Source organism: Tachyglossus aculeatus, chromosome 6, assembly GCF_015852505.1.
Source record: "Tachyglossus aculeatus isolate mTacAcu1 chromosome 6, mTacAcu1.pri, whole genome shotgun sequence".
NCBI lineage: Eukaryota > Metazoa > Chordata > Mammalia > Monotremata > Tachyglossidae > Tachyglossus > Tachyglossus aculeatus.
The window spans coordinates 34,628,300-34,643,011 of record NC_052071.1 but is presented as its reverse complement, the minus strand read 5'-3'; the positions used below and the strand labels follow the sequence as shown (position 1 = coordinate 34,643,011).

Sequence of the window (14,712 nt, the reverse complement as noted above, 5' to 3'; positions counted from 1 at the left end):
AGGGAGGAGGAGGAGAGATGAGGAGGGAGGAGGAGTGAGGAGAGAAGAGGGAGAGGGAGGAGAAGGAGGGAGAGGGAGGAGGGAAAGGGAGAATGGGGAGGAGGAAGAGGGGAGAGGGAGAAGGAGAAGAGAGGGAGGAGGAGAGGAGGGAGAGGGAGGAGGGAAAGGGAGGATGAGGAGGAGGAGGAGGGAAAGGGAGGATGGGGAGGAGAAGGAGAGGGAGGAGGAGTGAGGAGGAGAGAAGAGGGAGAGGGAGGGGGAAAGGGAGGAGGAGGAGAGGGAGGAGGGAAGGGGAGGATGGGGCGGAAGAGTGAGAGGGAGGAGAAGGAGTGAGGAGGAGGAGGGAGAGGGAGGAGGAGAGAAGAGGGATAAGGGAGGATGGTGGAGTTGGGGGAGAGGGAAGGAGGAGGGGGAGGGAGGGGGGGGGAGGGGGAGGAGTGAGGAGAGGAGAGGGAGAGGGAGGAGAAGGAGGGAGAGGGAGGAGGGAAAGGGAGGATGGGGAGGAGGAGTAGGGGAGAGGGAGGAGGAGAAGAGAGGGAGCCGGAGGAGGGAGGAGGAGAGGAGGGAAGAAGGAGAGGGAGGAGGAGGAGTGAGAAGAGGGAGGAGGAGGAGGGAAAGGGAGGAGGGAGAGGGGGGGAGAGGGAGGAGGGAGAGGGAGGAGGGAGAGCGAGGATGAGGAAGAGGGAGGGGGAGGAGGGAGGAGGAGAAGAGGAGGGGGAGGGAGGAGGAGGGAAGAGGAGAGAAGAGGGAGGAGGGAAAGGGAGGATGGGGAGGAGGAGTGAGAGGGAGGAGGAGTGAGGAGGAGAGAAGAGGGAGAGGGAGGAGGAGGGAGAAGAGGGACAAGGGACGATGGTAGAGTTGAAGGGAGAGGGAAGGAGGAGGGGGAGGGAGAGGGAAGGAGGAGGAGGAGGGAGAGGGAGGGAGGAGGAAGGCGGCGGCGGCGGCCCCGCCCCGGGTTGGTGGGTGGGGTCCTCGGGGCGGGGCGGGGCGGCAGCCGCTGAACGGCCCGGGGGCCACTCCGCCTGGGAGCAGCCGTGCCCCGAGGACCGTGCCCGGGGGGCCGTGCCCCGAGGACCGTGCCCCGAGGACCGTGCCCCGGGGACCGTGCCCGGGGGGCCGTGAGCAGGGGGGCACCCGCCGGCATGGCCGAAGTGCGCAAGTTCACCAAGCGGCTCAGCAAGCCGGGCACGGCGGCCGAGCTCCGCCAGAGCGTGTCCGAGGCCGTGAGGGGCTCCGGCATCCTGGTCAGTCCGGGGCAGGGCCCGTGGGGGGCACGGAGGGCCGGAGGGACGGAGGGAGGGCCGGACGGAGGGCCCGAGGGCCGGGGGCCCCAGCCTCACCGCCACGCATCCGCCCGCGTCGCCCCGGCCGCTGCCCAGCGGCTGCCCTCCTCCTCCTCCTCCTCCTCCTCCGGAGGCAGGAAAGATGCGGGAACCCTTTTGTTGTTCTTGAGAAAGACGGAGGAGAACCGCACCCAGCCCCAGCCAGCCCACCGCCTCCTGCCCCGGCCCAATCAATCGTATTGATTGAGCGCTTACTGTGTGCAGAGCACTGGACTAAGCGCTTGGGAAGGACAAGTTGGCAGTACAAGTTGGCAGGGGGCGAGGGGGCGAGGGGCGCAGCCGAGGACACCCCCCGAGCCCCGAACAGGGGCAGGGCACCCAGGCCCCCTGGCAGGCACCCTTTCCCCCCCTTACACCCCTTGCTGCCGAGCCCTTTCCTCCCAATCAGTCAACCCATCGTATTTATTGAACGCTCACTACTACTACTACTACTACCCACTCATTCATTCAATCCTATTTATTGAGCGCTGACTCATTTGTTACTCTATTTATTTTACTTGTACATATCTATTCTATTTATTTTATTTTGTTAGTATGGTTTTGTTCTCCGTCTCCCGCTTTTAGACTGTGAGCCCACTGTTGGGTAGGGACTGTCTCTATATGTTGCCAACTTGGACTTCCCAAGCGCTTAGTACAGTGCTGTGCACACAGCGCTCAATAAATACGATTGATGATGATGATGCAGACCACTGGACTAGACTTCTAGACTGTGTCTTCTAGACTGTGAGCCCACTGTTGGGTAGGGACTGTCTCTGTGTGTTGCCAAGTTGTACTTCCCAAGCGCTTAGTCCAGTGCTCTGCACACAGTAAGCGCTCAATAAATACGATTGATTGATTGATTGATTGACTAAGCGCTTGGGAAGAACAATTCGGCCACAGATAGAGACGGCCCCTCCCCAACCACGGGCTACTACTACTAATCATGGTATTTGTTAAACGCTTACAATGTGCCAAGCCCCCTTCCAAGCGCCGGGTTCATTCATTCATTCGGTAGTATTGACCGTTTACCGCGTGCAGAGCACTGTGCTAAGCGCTCGGGAAGTCCAAGTCGGCAACAGAGACGGTCCCTACCCAACGACGGGCTCACAGTCTAGAAAGGGGAGATAGACAATAAAACAAAACAAGTAAACAGGCATCAGTACCATCAGTGTAGATAACTAGGTTGTACCACGTGGGGCTTACAGTCTTAATCCCCATTTTCCAGATGAGGGAACTGAGGCCCAGAGAAGTGAAGTGACTTGCCCAAGGTCACGCAGCAGACAAGTGGCGGAGACAGGATTAGAACCCCCATCCTCTGACTCCCTTGCTCTTGCCACTAGGCCACACTGCTTACTGTGGGCAGAACACTGTACTAAGCGCCTGGGAGAGGACAGTATAACAGTCGGGAGATTCATTCATTCATTCAATCGTATTTATTGAGCGCTTACTGTGTGCAGAGCACTGTATTAAGCGCTTGGGAAGTACAAATCGGCAACGTATAGAGACGGTCCCTACCCAACAACAGGCTCACAGTCTGCAAGGGGGAGATAGACAACAAAACAAAACATGTAGACAGGTGTCAAAACAGTGCCTGGCACATAGTAAGTGCTTAATACCAAAAAAAATATTATTATTTCCCAATACAAAATGATAAGCTAGTGGAAACAGGCCAAGCCCGAGAGGCAGGGGACCTGGACTCCCTCAGCCGCTTGACTGCTGTGATACCTTGAGCAAGTCATTTTGCTTGTCGGTACCTCAGTTTCCTTGTCGGTACCTCAGTTTCCCTGTCCATTCATTCGATCGTATTTACTGAGCGCTTACTGCGTACAGAGCACTGTACTATCAAATTGGAATCCAATACCCGTTCTCCCTCCTACTGAGTTCCCTGCCCACAGTGAGCTCTCCCCATAACAATTTTCCTCGCGTGGTTTTTAGCGTCTTCTCCCCGCTAGACAGACACCTGAATTAAGCAGTAGTAGCAGTCGTAGTGTTTATTAGGAACGTGCTCCGAACAGAGTAAGCATTTGTTTGAATATTCTTATTTTTTTCCCTAGCCATTTATCTTTTGGTGGGGTGTGTGTGTGTGTGTTGGGGGGGGGGGGTTTGCTGGATGTTCAGGGGTTAGCTTGTACCCAGCTGGTGCTACTTGTTAAAAGCAGCATGTGTCAAATGGAAAGACGACTTCATTGCATAGTGATCGTGTCCTAAGGGTGGTTTGTATATTGATCTTTTAGATTCAACAAAAATCCAACGTTAAAGTTACAGGCCTGATGTGAGCTCACACAGAGAAAGTTGACATGCGGGAGTCCTTGGTGAAGGTCAAAGCCAGAATCTTTAGCTTTGAGATAGAAATCTGATCTTTAACAGCCAGAGCTGTGCGAAGCAAAGGTACTTTAAAGAAGATCGTCTTATCTAGTTTGGACATTTGGGGTGTCAAGACAGACCTTTTATGTTCTTGCAATGGAGTTGCCTCAGAGAGCATTTCCTCCCTCTTTTTTGAAATTGGTTCTAACATGTTTACTTTCAGTTAATAGTTTGGGCGCATACAAGATACCTTAACATACAGTATTGGAAACTTTCACATGGCCCTCCTTGACCTCAAGGTTTCCCAGTCTGCTCAGGCAAGACACTTCTCTCATTTGAGCAGAGGTAATCTGTGTCAGTTTTATGAGAAGGGCCTTCTCCACTCGGGGGAGAAGGGGAGGAAGATACAAATGGCAAAAGATTAGAAAGTGAGGACCAGTTTTTCCTCTGTTGTGATTTATCAGGGTTTGAATTCATATCCCAAATCTCCTCCTCCAAACTGTAAACTCACTGTGGGCAGGGAACAGGTCACAGGGAACTGTGTATGGTACTCTCCCTAGTGCTTAGGATCAGGGATTGTCTCTGTTGCTGAATTGTACTTTCCAAGTGCTTAGTACAGTGCTCTGCACACAGTAAGCGCTCAATAAGTACGATTGAATGAATGAATGCTTAGAACAGTGCTCCGCACAACAGTAAGTACTCAGTAAGTATCATTGATTAAAATTAATGTACCAGTGTTCTTGGTCAGACTTGGGATTGTGAAAATAATAATTTAAAATGTCTTTCTGGTGTTTCTCCAGACCAAAAATGTTATTCCAGGGTAGTGTGTATATGGGGAAGATAATGAGGCCCTAAAGAAAAGAGCATTGGAACAGGAGTCAGGAGATCTGGGTTCTAGTCCCAACTCGGCCTTGGCCTGCTGTGTGGTCTTGGGCAAGTCACTTAACTTCTCTGTGCTTCAATTTTGCATCTTAGATTGTGAAACCCATATGGGACAGGGAGAGTGACTAATCTCACTCGCTGATCAGCATAGCACTTGACTCACGAGTGCTTAAGAAATATCACAATTTTATTATTATTATGACTGTGCCTAGGAATGAATTGTGATCATAAACACACTTAGAGTGTATTGAATCTTTGAATTTTTAGTATTTGCAAGGTCTGTGGAGATGTTCTAATAGCTGCTGTCATTTTGAAATTCGCTATTAGGAAACATTCTTCTGACAGTGCATCTCTGGATGTAATGGAATTGTAATGTTGGAAGACATGGTCGTGTACGTAGTGTGGCGTCGGTCAAAGGTGCACATGTGATAACGTGCGTTTTCTCTAGCATGGGATTAACCAGCAATGTAAAACCCACCTATATAACGGGAGAACTAAGCATATTAGTGTGCAAGATAAACCCAGTAATAATTATATGGACAGGACTACTGTCAGGTCATTCAGTGGAAAGAGCACGCGCCTGGGAATCAGGGGACCTGGGTTCTAATTTCGGCTCTGCCACTTGCCTGCTGTGTGATCTTGGGCATATCACTTAACTTCTCCGTGCCGCAGTTTCTTCATCTGTAAAATGGTAAAATATCTATTCTCCCTCCCTCCTAGACTTTAAGTCCAATGTTGGATTGGGATTGTGTTTGCCCTAATTATCTTCTATTGCCTAATACAATAGTGCCTAATACAGTGCTTGGCACATAGTATTATTATTATTATTACTCAAAGCACAAAAAGCAAAAGATAAGGAGGGAATTTCATGGTTTTCCAGGTTAATTTAGTATGCTAACATATTCTATACATTTACATTCTATAAAGCACACATGGTCCTAGATGTCAGTTGTGTTTGCTTTAAGCTAACACATAACATAACCTGTAATCCCCAGAGTTCTCTGAGGACTAAGTTTTGGTTTTAGCTACTGACCCAGAGGCTAAAGACTCCAGTGTTTGTTTTCAGGCCCATTAGAGATGTGAATTGAGAAAGGTTTAAGGGTAAGGCAGGAAGGGGTGTTTGCCCAACACAAAGTAAGTGTTCTTGAATCATTTTTCAATGTGTAATTTCCACAGTGTAGTTTACCAGGTTGTTAGTATTCCATCGGTCAGGATGGTCATAAAACTTGGAAAATAATCTGAATCCTTATCCCGGCTCTACCACTTGTCTGCTGTGTGACTTTGGGCAAGTCACTTAACTTCCCTGTGCCTCAGTTCCCTCATCTGTAAAATGGGGATTAAGATGGTGAGCCCTGAGCCCCACTGTGGAACAGGGACTGTGTCCAACCTGATATGCCTGTATCGGCCCCAGTGCTTAGTAAACTGCCTGGCACATAATAAGCACTTCACAAATACCACAATTCTTTCTTCTTTCTTCTTCTTCCTGCTACTACTAATAACCTAATAGGTTCATAAACTAGCTCATTGTGGGTAGGGAATGTTTCTGTTATATTGTTTTATTGTACCCTCCTAAGTGCTTAGTACAGTGCTCTGCACACAGTAAACACTCAATAAATACGATTGGCTGAGAGAGAGAAGAAGAGTTTAGATTATACCTGCTAAATTAATTTTTCTGTTTATCCTAATGTAAATAAAGAGCAGTGTCAAAGTCTCCATTGACGACTTCTGGAAGTGTGTCAGAAGGGAGGCTTCTCAGGGCTCTGGAGAATCTTTGGAAAGGTAATAGGCCAAAGACACTTTTGAAATAGAGGAAATTATTTTAAGAAATAGGTGTTGAGAAACGCAAAGCCTTTGTTTAATTAGACCTGAACATCTTAGAGTGGCACAGAAAACTCCTGGGTGTAACCCGAAGGAGTCCCAGTTCAAGTCACAGGTATTTTCCTCCTGACACATGCTGCCCAATTTAATTGGTTTGGTGAAAAACAAGAGGTGGCGGCACTCAATCAATCATTGGTATATACTGAGCGCTTACTGTATGTAGAATTCTGTACTGAGCGCTTGGGAGCGTACAGTGGGTATGTTCCCTACCCACAAAGCAGCCACAGGATTTTAAGGAGCTAGGATACTTTTCCCACCCTTTGTGGTCCAGGGTATCCCCTATCTGAGCTGTCTTTGCCCAGAGCTGGCTGAAGTTTCTCGTAAGCCTTAAGGGTAGGGTGACCATTGACAAGCCTCACAGGTACCGGTCACCCAGATGGACACGACACACATGCTGGGCACACAGGGTAAAGGAAGAGCTCCTTTTGGGCTGGGAACATGTGTTTCAGGTCTGTTATAGTGTACTTTCCCAAGCGCATAGTACAGTGCTCTGCACACAGTAAATACCATTGATTGATGTCATGTGGTCCATTTGGCAGAAGTCTGCTCAAACCTTGAGCATTTCTCTGTCGGGAAGCCTGATGCCACCACCTGCTCCCTAGTCCCCGTGCGTATGGGGACCACTACCGAGCTCTGGGTCTTGGCAGCAGGACGCTGACCACTGCAAATAAAGATGCAGGGTATGAAGACACCTGGTTCCAGATCTTTAGCGATCAGGGACCAGACCAGCTGAAAACCAGACTATCAGGTATAAAACTGAAAGACTGGCAACCCTACTGAGGAGTGCGTGTTCTTGAATGGGGTGAATCTGGCCCCCCAGCACTGAGTTTTGGGAGTCCTGGGTGGCTGCCATGGACTGGGGTGTCAGGTGCCAGAAAACCAGTCTGGTCTGTGAGGACAGCAGTGGCATGGAAGCTTTGGCTTCAGAGCAGCTCTTCCTGGGTTCTGGGCCTGGTTTGGGGTTCAGGTACTGGCCAGGGTTGGGAGAGGACCCTTTCAGTTATGGTTTCCTGGCCAAAGAGTTTTCTTTTTTCTCTTCATCCAAGCCATACCCTACTGCAATGTAACTGTGGCTCTTTTGTAATAAGGTGTTTTTTCCTCTCAGATGAGGCACTCAGTGCGGTTGCCTTGCCTCAACCTGGGCCGTAGGGCAGGACAGGGTCTTTGACAGAAGGCCAGGTCTTCATTCTGCCACAGTGGCTCAGGAGGGGAAAGCCGTCTGCTAAAAGGAGATTATAAACCACAAGGACACACAGGGATTATTGCTCTAGTCTCCTTGTCGGAAAACTAAATGAAATCTGAAGGACTGTCGGGCGAAATCTCTCTCTGGGGGTGTGTTTCTTGCTTTTCATTTTCCCAACCTTTATGGCTGGTTTGAGGAGACAAAATCTTTTGGTGAACGAGTGTCTCCCCAGAGGCCTAGGGGATTTCAGGTTGGGCTCTTGGCATTTCTTCCCTTGAGGCAGAGCCGGAGAGAGAGTATAGGAGGCTGAGAGGCATGGAGACAGGGAGGAGAGAAGGCTGGCTTCAATGGAGAGTGTCTATCACATGGTAGAGGAGAGGGGGGAAGCTGCACGACGGTGAAACACTGGCTTTTATCCTCCCACCCCCGATTTTTCTCCCCGCTTGATGAGGAACAGTGTTTGCTGAGCAACTCAGAGGGGTTCTACCATTGTCCTTGGTATACGGGTGAGCTGGGCTGGAAGAATCAGCCGTAATTACCATTCCATTGTTCTGCCCTTCAGAACGCTTCCTAGCATTCATTTATTAATCCTCCAAACACCTTCAGAAGTTTGAAAATGGCCCTATCTCGCTCTGAGATTATGCCTTTTCTTGCATTTGCTTTTCAGAAATTCCTCAGGGTAGAAAGCGGTAAGGTTGAAATGTGGGTTAAAGACATGTTTGTGCTATTCAGTGGCGGCTCACTGGTGGCAGAATAAATTTAATTGGGAATGATGCCTTTACAAATTTCCAGCACCCCCCATTTGCACAATTCTTTAAATTTAGCTTAATTCTGTTTCAGAATGACACAGTCCTCAAAAACATGGTCAAAATGCCAACTATTTTTCCATATTTGCATGCTTTCTGTTGTATAGGCGCAACCTAGCAAGGACGATATGTGTGCCGAAGCTAATGTCTGAATTTATCCTTAATGATTTCCTCCAATCCCTAATCTCTTTATCTTTATTGTGTTTCAGGGTTATCCTCCCGGGAAATAATGTATCTTTTACCTTTAAAGCAGTTAGAATTGGACCATGTCTTAGATTGTTCTGGAAGTAAAATTTTCATCATACCTGTTTTTCTCATTGTTCTACTGTTAATCTCTGTCATCCGTAGGGAGTGAGAAATAATGTGAACAACAGCCTTCACGTTCTCTCAAATAGAATGCCTTTATGACTTAGCCAAGTATTTTGTAATACAGGGAATTTATCAACTGTACTTTAAAAATGATATATTGTATTCATATCAGGTCTTTTGTCTAAAGAGTATAAAGTGCTTTCATATTCAAACTCATTTGTTCTCTCAATAGCTATCCCTATTGTACAGGTGGGGAAACCGAGGCACAGAGATTTTTTTAATGGTATTTAAGTGCTTCCTATGTGCCAGGTACTATACTAGGTGCTGGGGAAGTGACAAAATAATCAGGTTGTACCCAGTCCATGTCCTACATGGGGTTCACAATCCTAGTCCCCATTTTACAGATGAGGTAACTGAGGCCCAGAGAAGTTAAGTGACTTGCCCGAGGTCACAGAGCAGAAAAGTGCCAGAGCCAAGATTAGAATCCAGGTCCACTGACTCCTGGGCCCATGCTCTTTCCACCAAGCCAAGCTGCTTCCTGTGATTAAGTGGTTTGCCCAAAGTCCCATAGACAGTGACAGAGCCAAGAGTGGAATTTATAATTCCTGGCTCCCGAAACATTGCTTTTTTCCTATTAGACCGGTCATGAAAACGAGGACTGGCCCTTAAAACTAGTCTAAAGGAAATCAGACAGGAAATCTAGGTGAAATCCAGTATTAGCTACTCCTCTGTTTGGTTTTCATGGGAATCTTTGTGTGAAGCTGCTCTGAGAGGAATTGCTACAGGTAAGATGGTTTGGGGAGGGGGAAGTTGGGAGAGGGAAGAGGGACGGGTTGGTGATGAGAACCATGGACGAGTTTTGGATCTGAAGAGGGGGGAAGTGGTGAATATAGTCCAGGCTAATGAGAATTTAACTGGCCAAAATAAAATCAGGACAGCGTGACAAAATAATTATATGTAAAAATCTGGGAATGTGGTCTAGTGAGTCAGCTGGATTTGTTTTTCTAACTCTGTGTTTCCATTCTCTAAAGCATACTACGATGTCCAGAAAGAATGACGTGTACATCTTTTCCCTTTATACTTCAAGAGTTCAGTTGTCATACTTCAGGAGTTTCTTGCTCCTTTTAAAAAGCATTAACAGAAAGAAATAGAGGTTTCAGTTGAAGGAGTAGATGGAAATATTTCCAATCCTGTACAACCATACATATCTACACCCAGAGTTGGCTTTAGGACAGGGAGATGCAGAGGGTCCCCCAAGGCCACCTATCTGATGGACCTGTCCCTCCCTGAGAACAGCAGAAAACTTCCAGGGTGGAGAGTAGGGTGGCATTTCTTTGGTTTTTAAATGTACAGTCTGGTCAGTTCCCTGTCTGGTAATTTTCTCTCTCAAGGTCAATCAATCATTCAGATTTATTGAGTGCTTACTATGTGCACAGCGCTGTACTAAGCACTTGGGAGCTCCTTACCATTGACTTTAAAAGCACTCAGTCACCTTGTCCCTCTCTTACCTTAGCTTGCAGAATTCCTACTACAATTCAGCCCGCACACTTCTCTCCTCTAATGGCAACCTTCTCACTGTATCTCGATCTCATCTACCTCACCTCTGACCTCTCACCCACAACCTGCCTCTGGCCTGAAACTTCCTCCCTCTTCGTGTCTGACAATCACTCTCCCCACCTTCAAATTCTTATTCAAAGCACATCTCCTGCAAGAGGCCTTCTCTAAGTCCTTGTTTCCTCTTTTCCCCCCTCCTTTTTGTGTCACGCTTGCACTTGGATTTGCTTCCTTTATTCACTCCTCCCTCAGCCCCACAGCGCTTACATATGTATTCGTGTTTTATTTATATTAATGTCTGTCTACCCCTCTAGACTGTAAGCTCGTTGTGGGTAGGGAACGTGCCTCCCAACTCGTCTATATTGAACCCCCCCAAGCAGTTGAAACAGTGCTCTGCGCACAGTAAGTACTCAATAAGTATAATTGATCGATTGAGTATAGCACAGTTGGTAGACATGCTCTCTGTCCCCAAGGAGCTTACAGTTTAGAGACTGTAAGTCCAGTCTTCCTCCCCCAGAGCTCCTGATTTCGAGTCCCATGGTTCAGAAGTGACATCTGTGTTTACGGGGACCCGGGAGAGGACCACAACAACTCGGGTGGGAGGGGGACCAGGGCTCCATCCACTGACATGCTGTGGATACAAAGACCCTTTTCATATGTGTCCTTCAGACTCCATTACAGTATTCATTCATTGTCAGTCATATTTATTGAGTACATACTGTGTGCAGAGCCCTGTACCAAGCATTTGGAAAGTACAGTTCAGCAACAGAGATAATCCCTGCCCACAATGGGCTAGGAGAAGGGAGACAGACATCAACACAAGTAAACAGGCATCAAGAGCACCAATATAAATAAACAGAGTTGTAGCTATAGGCACATCGTTAGTATAAACAAATAGAATTATAAATAGAATTATGAATATGTACACAAGTGTTATGTCATCTATGTGGCATACGGAGTTGGCAAAGGCGGATCTGGCATCCCTTAGTGCTACCAGTGGCCACCCTAGTGGAGGGCTTTGAGACAAACTATCTATGGTATATTTTGAGTGTATAGTAAGTGCTGAGCACTTTACTAAGCGCTTGGGAGAGTACAGTACAACTGAGATCTCCCTTCTGTCCTCTCTCTCCCCCTCTCAGCAGTTGCTTTCCGAGCAAGCAGTCATTTTGTGGCCTTGGACATGTGGGGTGCAGGGAGCAGACACCTGCAGTAGATTCCATTCCTTAAAACGTCCCGTTCCCCTGGACCCTGGTATTCTGGTCAGCCTGGAAATGCCAAAGTGGCAACACTGACCCTGGACACAGTCACTCCAACACCCCTTTGCTTTCCTTTTGACTGTTATCCTTCCCCTTTGTTCCCATCTTTCTTGCCCTCCTTTCCCTGAACCCCATTTTCCTGCTCACTCACCCCATAGCCCAGAATAAAACCTGGGACTAGCTTAGACTCCAGGGGAATCAGACTCCAACTGATGCATAGAACACAGTATGAAACCTACTTAAAATTTCATGGGGAAATAGTTTTGCATTTCTTTTGCTGAAAGCCTTCTTTTCAAATACAAAATAAACTGAAGGTGAAGTTACTATCTGCCTGGCCTGGGGGAAGAATTCTTTTGCCCACCAGATGATCATCTTTCAGACATTGTCCATTCATTCAATCATATTTATTGAGCACGTACCATTTGCAGAGCACTTGTACTAAGCACTTGGGATACCCCAATTGTCAGCTATGTGACTTTGGGCAAGTCACAACTTCTCTGTGCCTCAGTTACCTCATCTGTAAAATGGGGATTAGGACTGTGAGCCCCCATGGGACAACCTCATCACCTTGTTACCGCCCCAGCGCTTAGAACAGTGCTTTGCACATAGTAAGCACTTAATAAATGCCATCATTACTATAATTACAATGTACTAATGAACAGGCCCATTCCCTGCCTACCATGGAACTTACAGTCTCGAGGGAAATAACGTGACGTCAGGTCAGTGGGGGAAAACTGGACAGTGGCCCAGCAACCAAACCCTTGGAAGATGAGTTGCAAGTGAAGTGTGGCTTTTCCCTTGAAAAGCTGGACTAACCTCTTTGGCCTCTGCTATCTCTCCTGTTCACTGCTCCCTCTGCTTTTCTTTGTACAGAAACGCCCTGGGCGTGTCACTACCCTCCTCAAAAGTCTCCAGTGGTTGCCTGTCAACCTACGAATCAAGCAAAAGCTCCTCACTCTTGGCTTCAAGGCTCTCCATCGCCTCGCCCCCTCCAACCTCACCTCCCTTCTGTCCTTCTCCAGTACCCTCCGCTCCTCTGCCGCCGCTAACCTCCTCACTGGGCCTCGTTCTCTCCTGTCCCGTCGTTGACCCCCGCCCCACGTCCTTCCCCTGGCCTGGAATGCCCTCCCTCCACACATCCGCCAAACTAGCTCTCTTCCTCCCTTCAAAGCCCTAGTGAGAGCTCACCTCCTCCAGGAGGCCTTCCCAGACTGAGCCCCCTTTTTCCTTTCCTCCTCCCTATTGCCCCCCCTCTGCCCTACCTCCTTCCCCCCACAGCACTTGTATATATTTATACAGATTTATTACTCTATTTATTTTACTTGTACATATTTACTACTCTATTAATGATGTGCCTATAGCTATAATTCTGTTTTTTCTCACAGTTTTGACACCCATCTACATGTGTTGTTTTGTTGTCTGTCTCCCCCTTCTAGACTGAGCCCGTTGTTGGGTAGGCACCGCCTCTATATGTTGCTGACTTGTACTTCCCAAGCACTTAGTACAGTGCCCTGCACACAGTAAGCATTCAGTAAATACGATTGAAAGAATGAATGAATGAGCCCATCCAGATATTGTGTGGAGTGTGGTCTATGTCTTGCTTTTCATGTGCTGCCTGTGAAGCATATTGGGAGGGTTGTCAATCTGTCGAGTTATCTCCAACCCATAGTGACTCCATGGACACATCTCTCCCAGGACACCCCACCTCCACCTGCAATTGTTCTGGTAGTGAATCAATAGAGTTTTCTTGGTCAAAATGTGGAAGTGGTTTACTATTGCCTTCTTCCGCGCAGTAAACTTGAGTCTCCACCCTCAGTTCTCTCCCATGCCGCTGCTGCCCAGCACAGGTGAGTTTTGACTTGTAGTAGACTGCCTTCCATTCGCTAGGCATGGCCAGGCTAGGAATGGAATGTGTATCAATCAATCAATCGTATTTATTGAGCGCTTACTGTGTGCAGAGCACTGTACTAAGCTCTTGGGAAGTACAAGTTGGCAACATATAGAGACAGTCCCTACTCAACAGTGAGCTCACAGTCTAAAAGGGGGAGACAGAGAACAAAACCAAACATACTAACAAAATAAAATAAATAGAATAGATATGTACAAGTAAAATAAATACATACATTTATTTATGTATGCCTCTGCTTGACTCTCCCTCCCTTAGCCGAGACCGGTAGAGTACTGGAAAGTCTCCAGGTGCCATCCTAAGCGGGGGTCATCATTCTGTAGTCACCATCCATTTGTCCCCTCATTCTAAGCAGGTTACTGTAGAGATTTATAAAATATATAGGCCATTGGTGTAAAACTACCTTAAAGGCCTCCCTCCTGCCATTTTTGGCCATTTCAGTTAGGCATATTTCGTGTGTTCAAATATGGCTTGGCATCTATGATATATGGTAACACGTGTGCATGTGGCTGCTTTCAAAGTCTACTTAGGTTTTTCAGGCATTTAAAATGGTTTTCTGCTGATTACATGTTCCAAAGATCAATCTTATATCTTGACAGGACCTATTAAAAACCAGCCTGAAAGCCAGAGGTGCCAGTTTTCACTGGCGTTTTAAGTTCCAAAGACAGAAAAAAGGATAAAGACAATAGTGCTTTAAGGGTTTCTTAGGCTTTGTTCAAACTATTTCCTGTGTCTGTACTTCTGGATATATTGTTTGTAATTAGGTTTGTTCTTAGATTCAAAGGACATAAGCTTGTGTCCAAATATTTATGTTCTCAAAATTGTTGATTTATTTTTAGTAAGCAAAGCTGATCTTGAACCAGATAAATCTAAAACATGGCAGCAAAAAATTTAATGTCATCTCAAAGGGTATTAAAGAAAAGTAAATAAAAACATTGCTTTAACCACTAGGGGAAAAAAAAAGCCTGTCATCTAAGAAATTGTTTTCCTAGTGCTGAATTTTCTTGTACACCCCTACCATTAATGTGTGTGTCTTTAGGCAAATGGTCTAATCTTTCTATGCCCCAGGATCTCCAATTCTAGATGAGTGACTCAGAATCTGAAAATACAAGAAATACAATTTAATTTGCTCACCAAATCCAAGCCATTCTGTGTAACCATAGGCACTTTCAAGCAAGTGAATTCATATTACTGTATCCTTGACCCTGGCTGGGTTTTTGTTGTTGTTGTTGCTGTTATAGGAAGTCAGATTAAATATGCATATTTCAGTGGAGTCTGCCTTGGTGTTTCTTCAAGTGGCCACTGGTGCTAA

General features: G+C 47.1%; 1 protein-coding gene across 2 annotated transcripts in view; it reads left to right on the top strand.

The window, feature by feature from the left end:
• Positions 1-1,131: 1,131 nt before the first annotated feature.
• Positions 1,132-14,712, top strand: part of DOCK11 (dedicator of cytokinesis 11) — a 164,677-nt gene continuing 151,096 nt past the window's right edge. For both annotated transcript variants that reach the window (XM_038747890.1, XM_038747889.1), the window contains exon 1: positions 1,132-1,244. In XM_038747890.1, the coding sequence (XP_038603818.1) occupies positions 1,143-1,244 (102 nt within the window). In that variant the 5' untranslated portion in view covers positions 1,132-1,142. The remainder of the gene's footprint in view (positions 1,245-14,712) is intronic.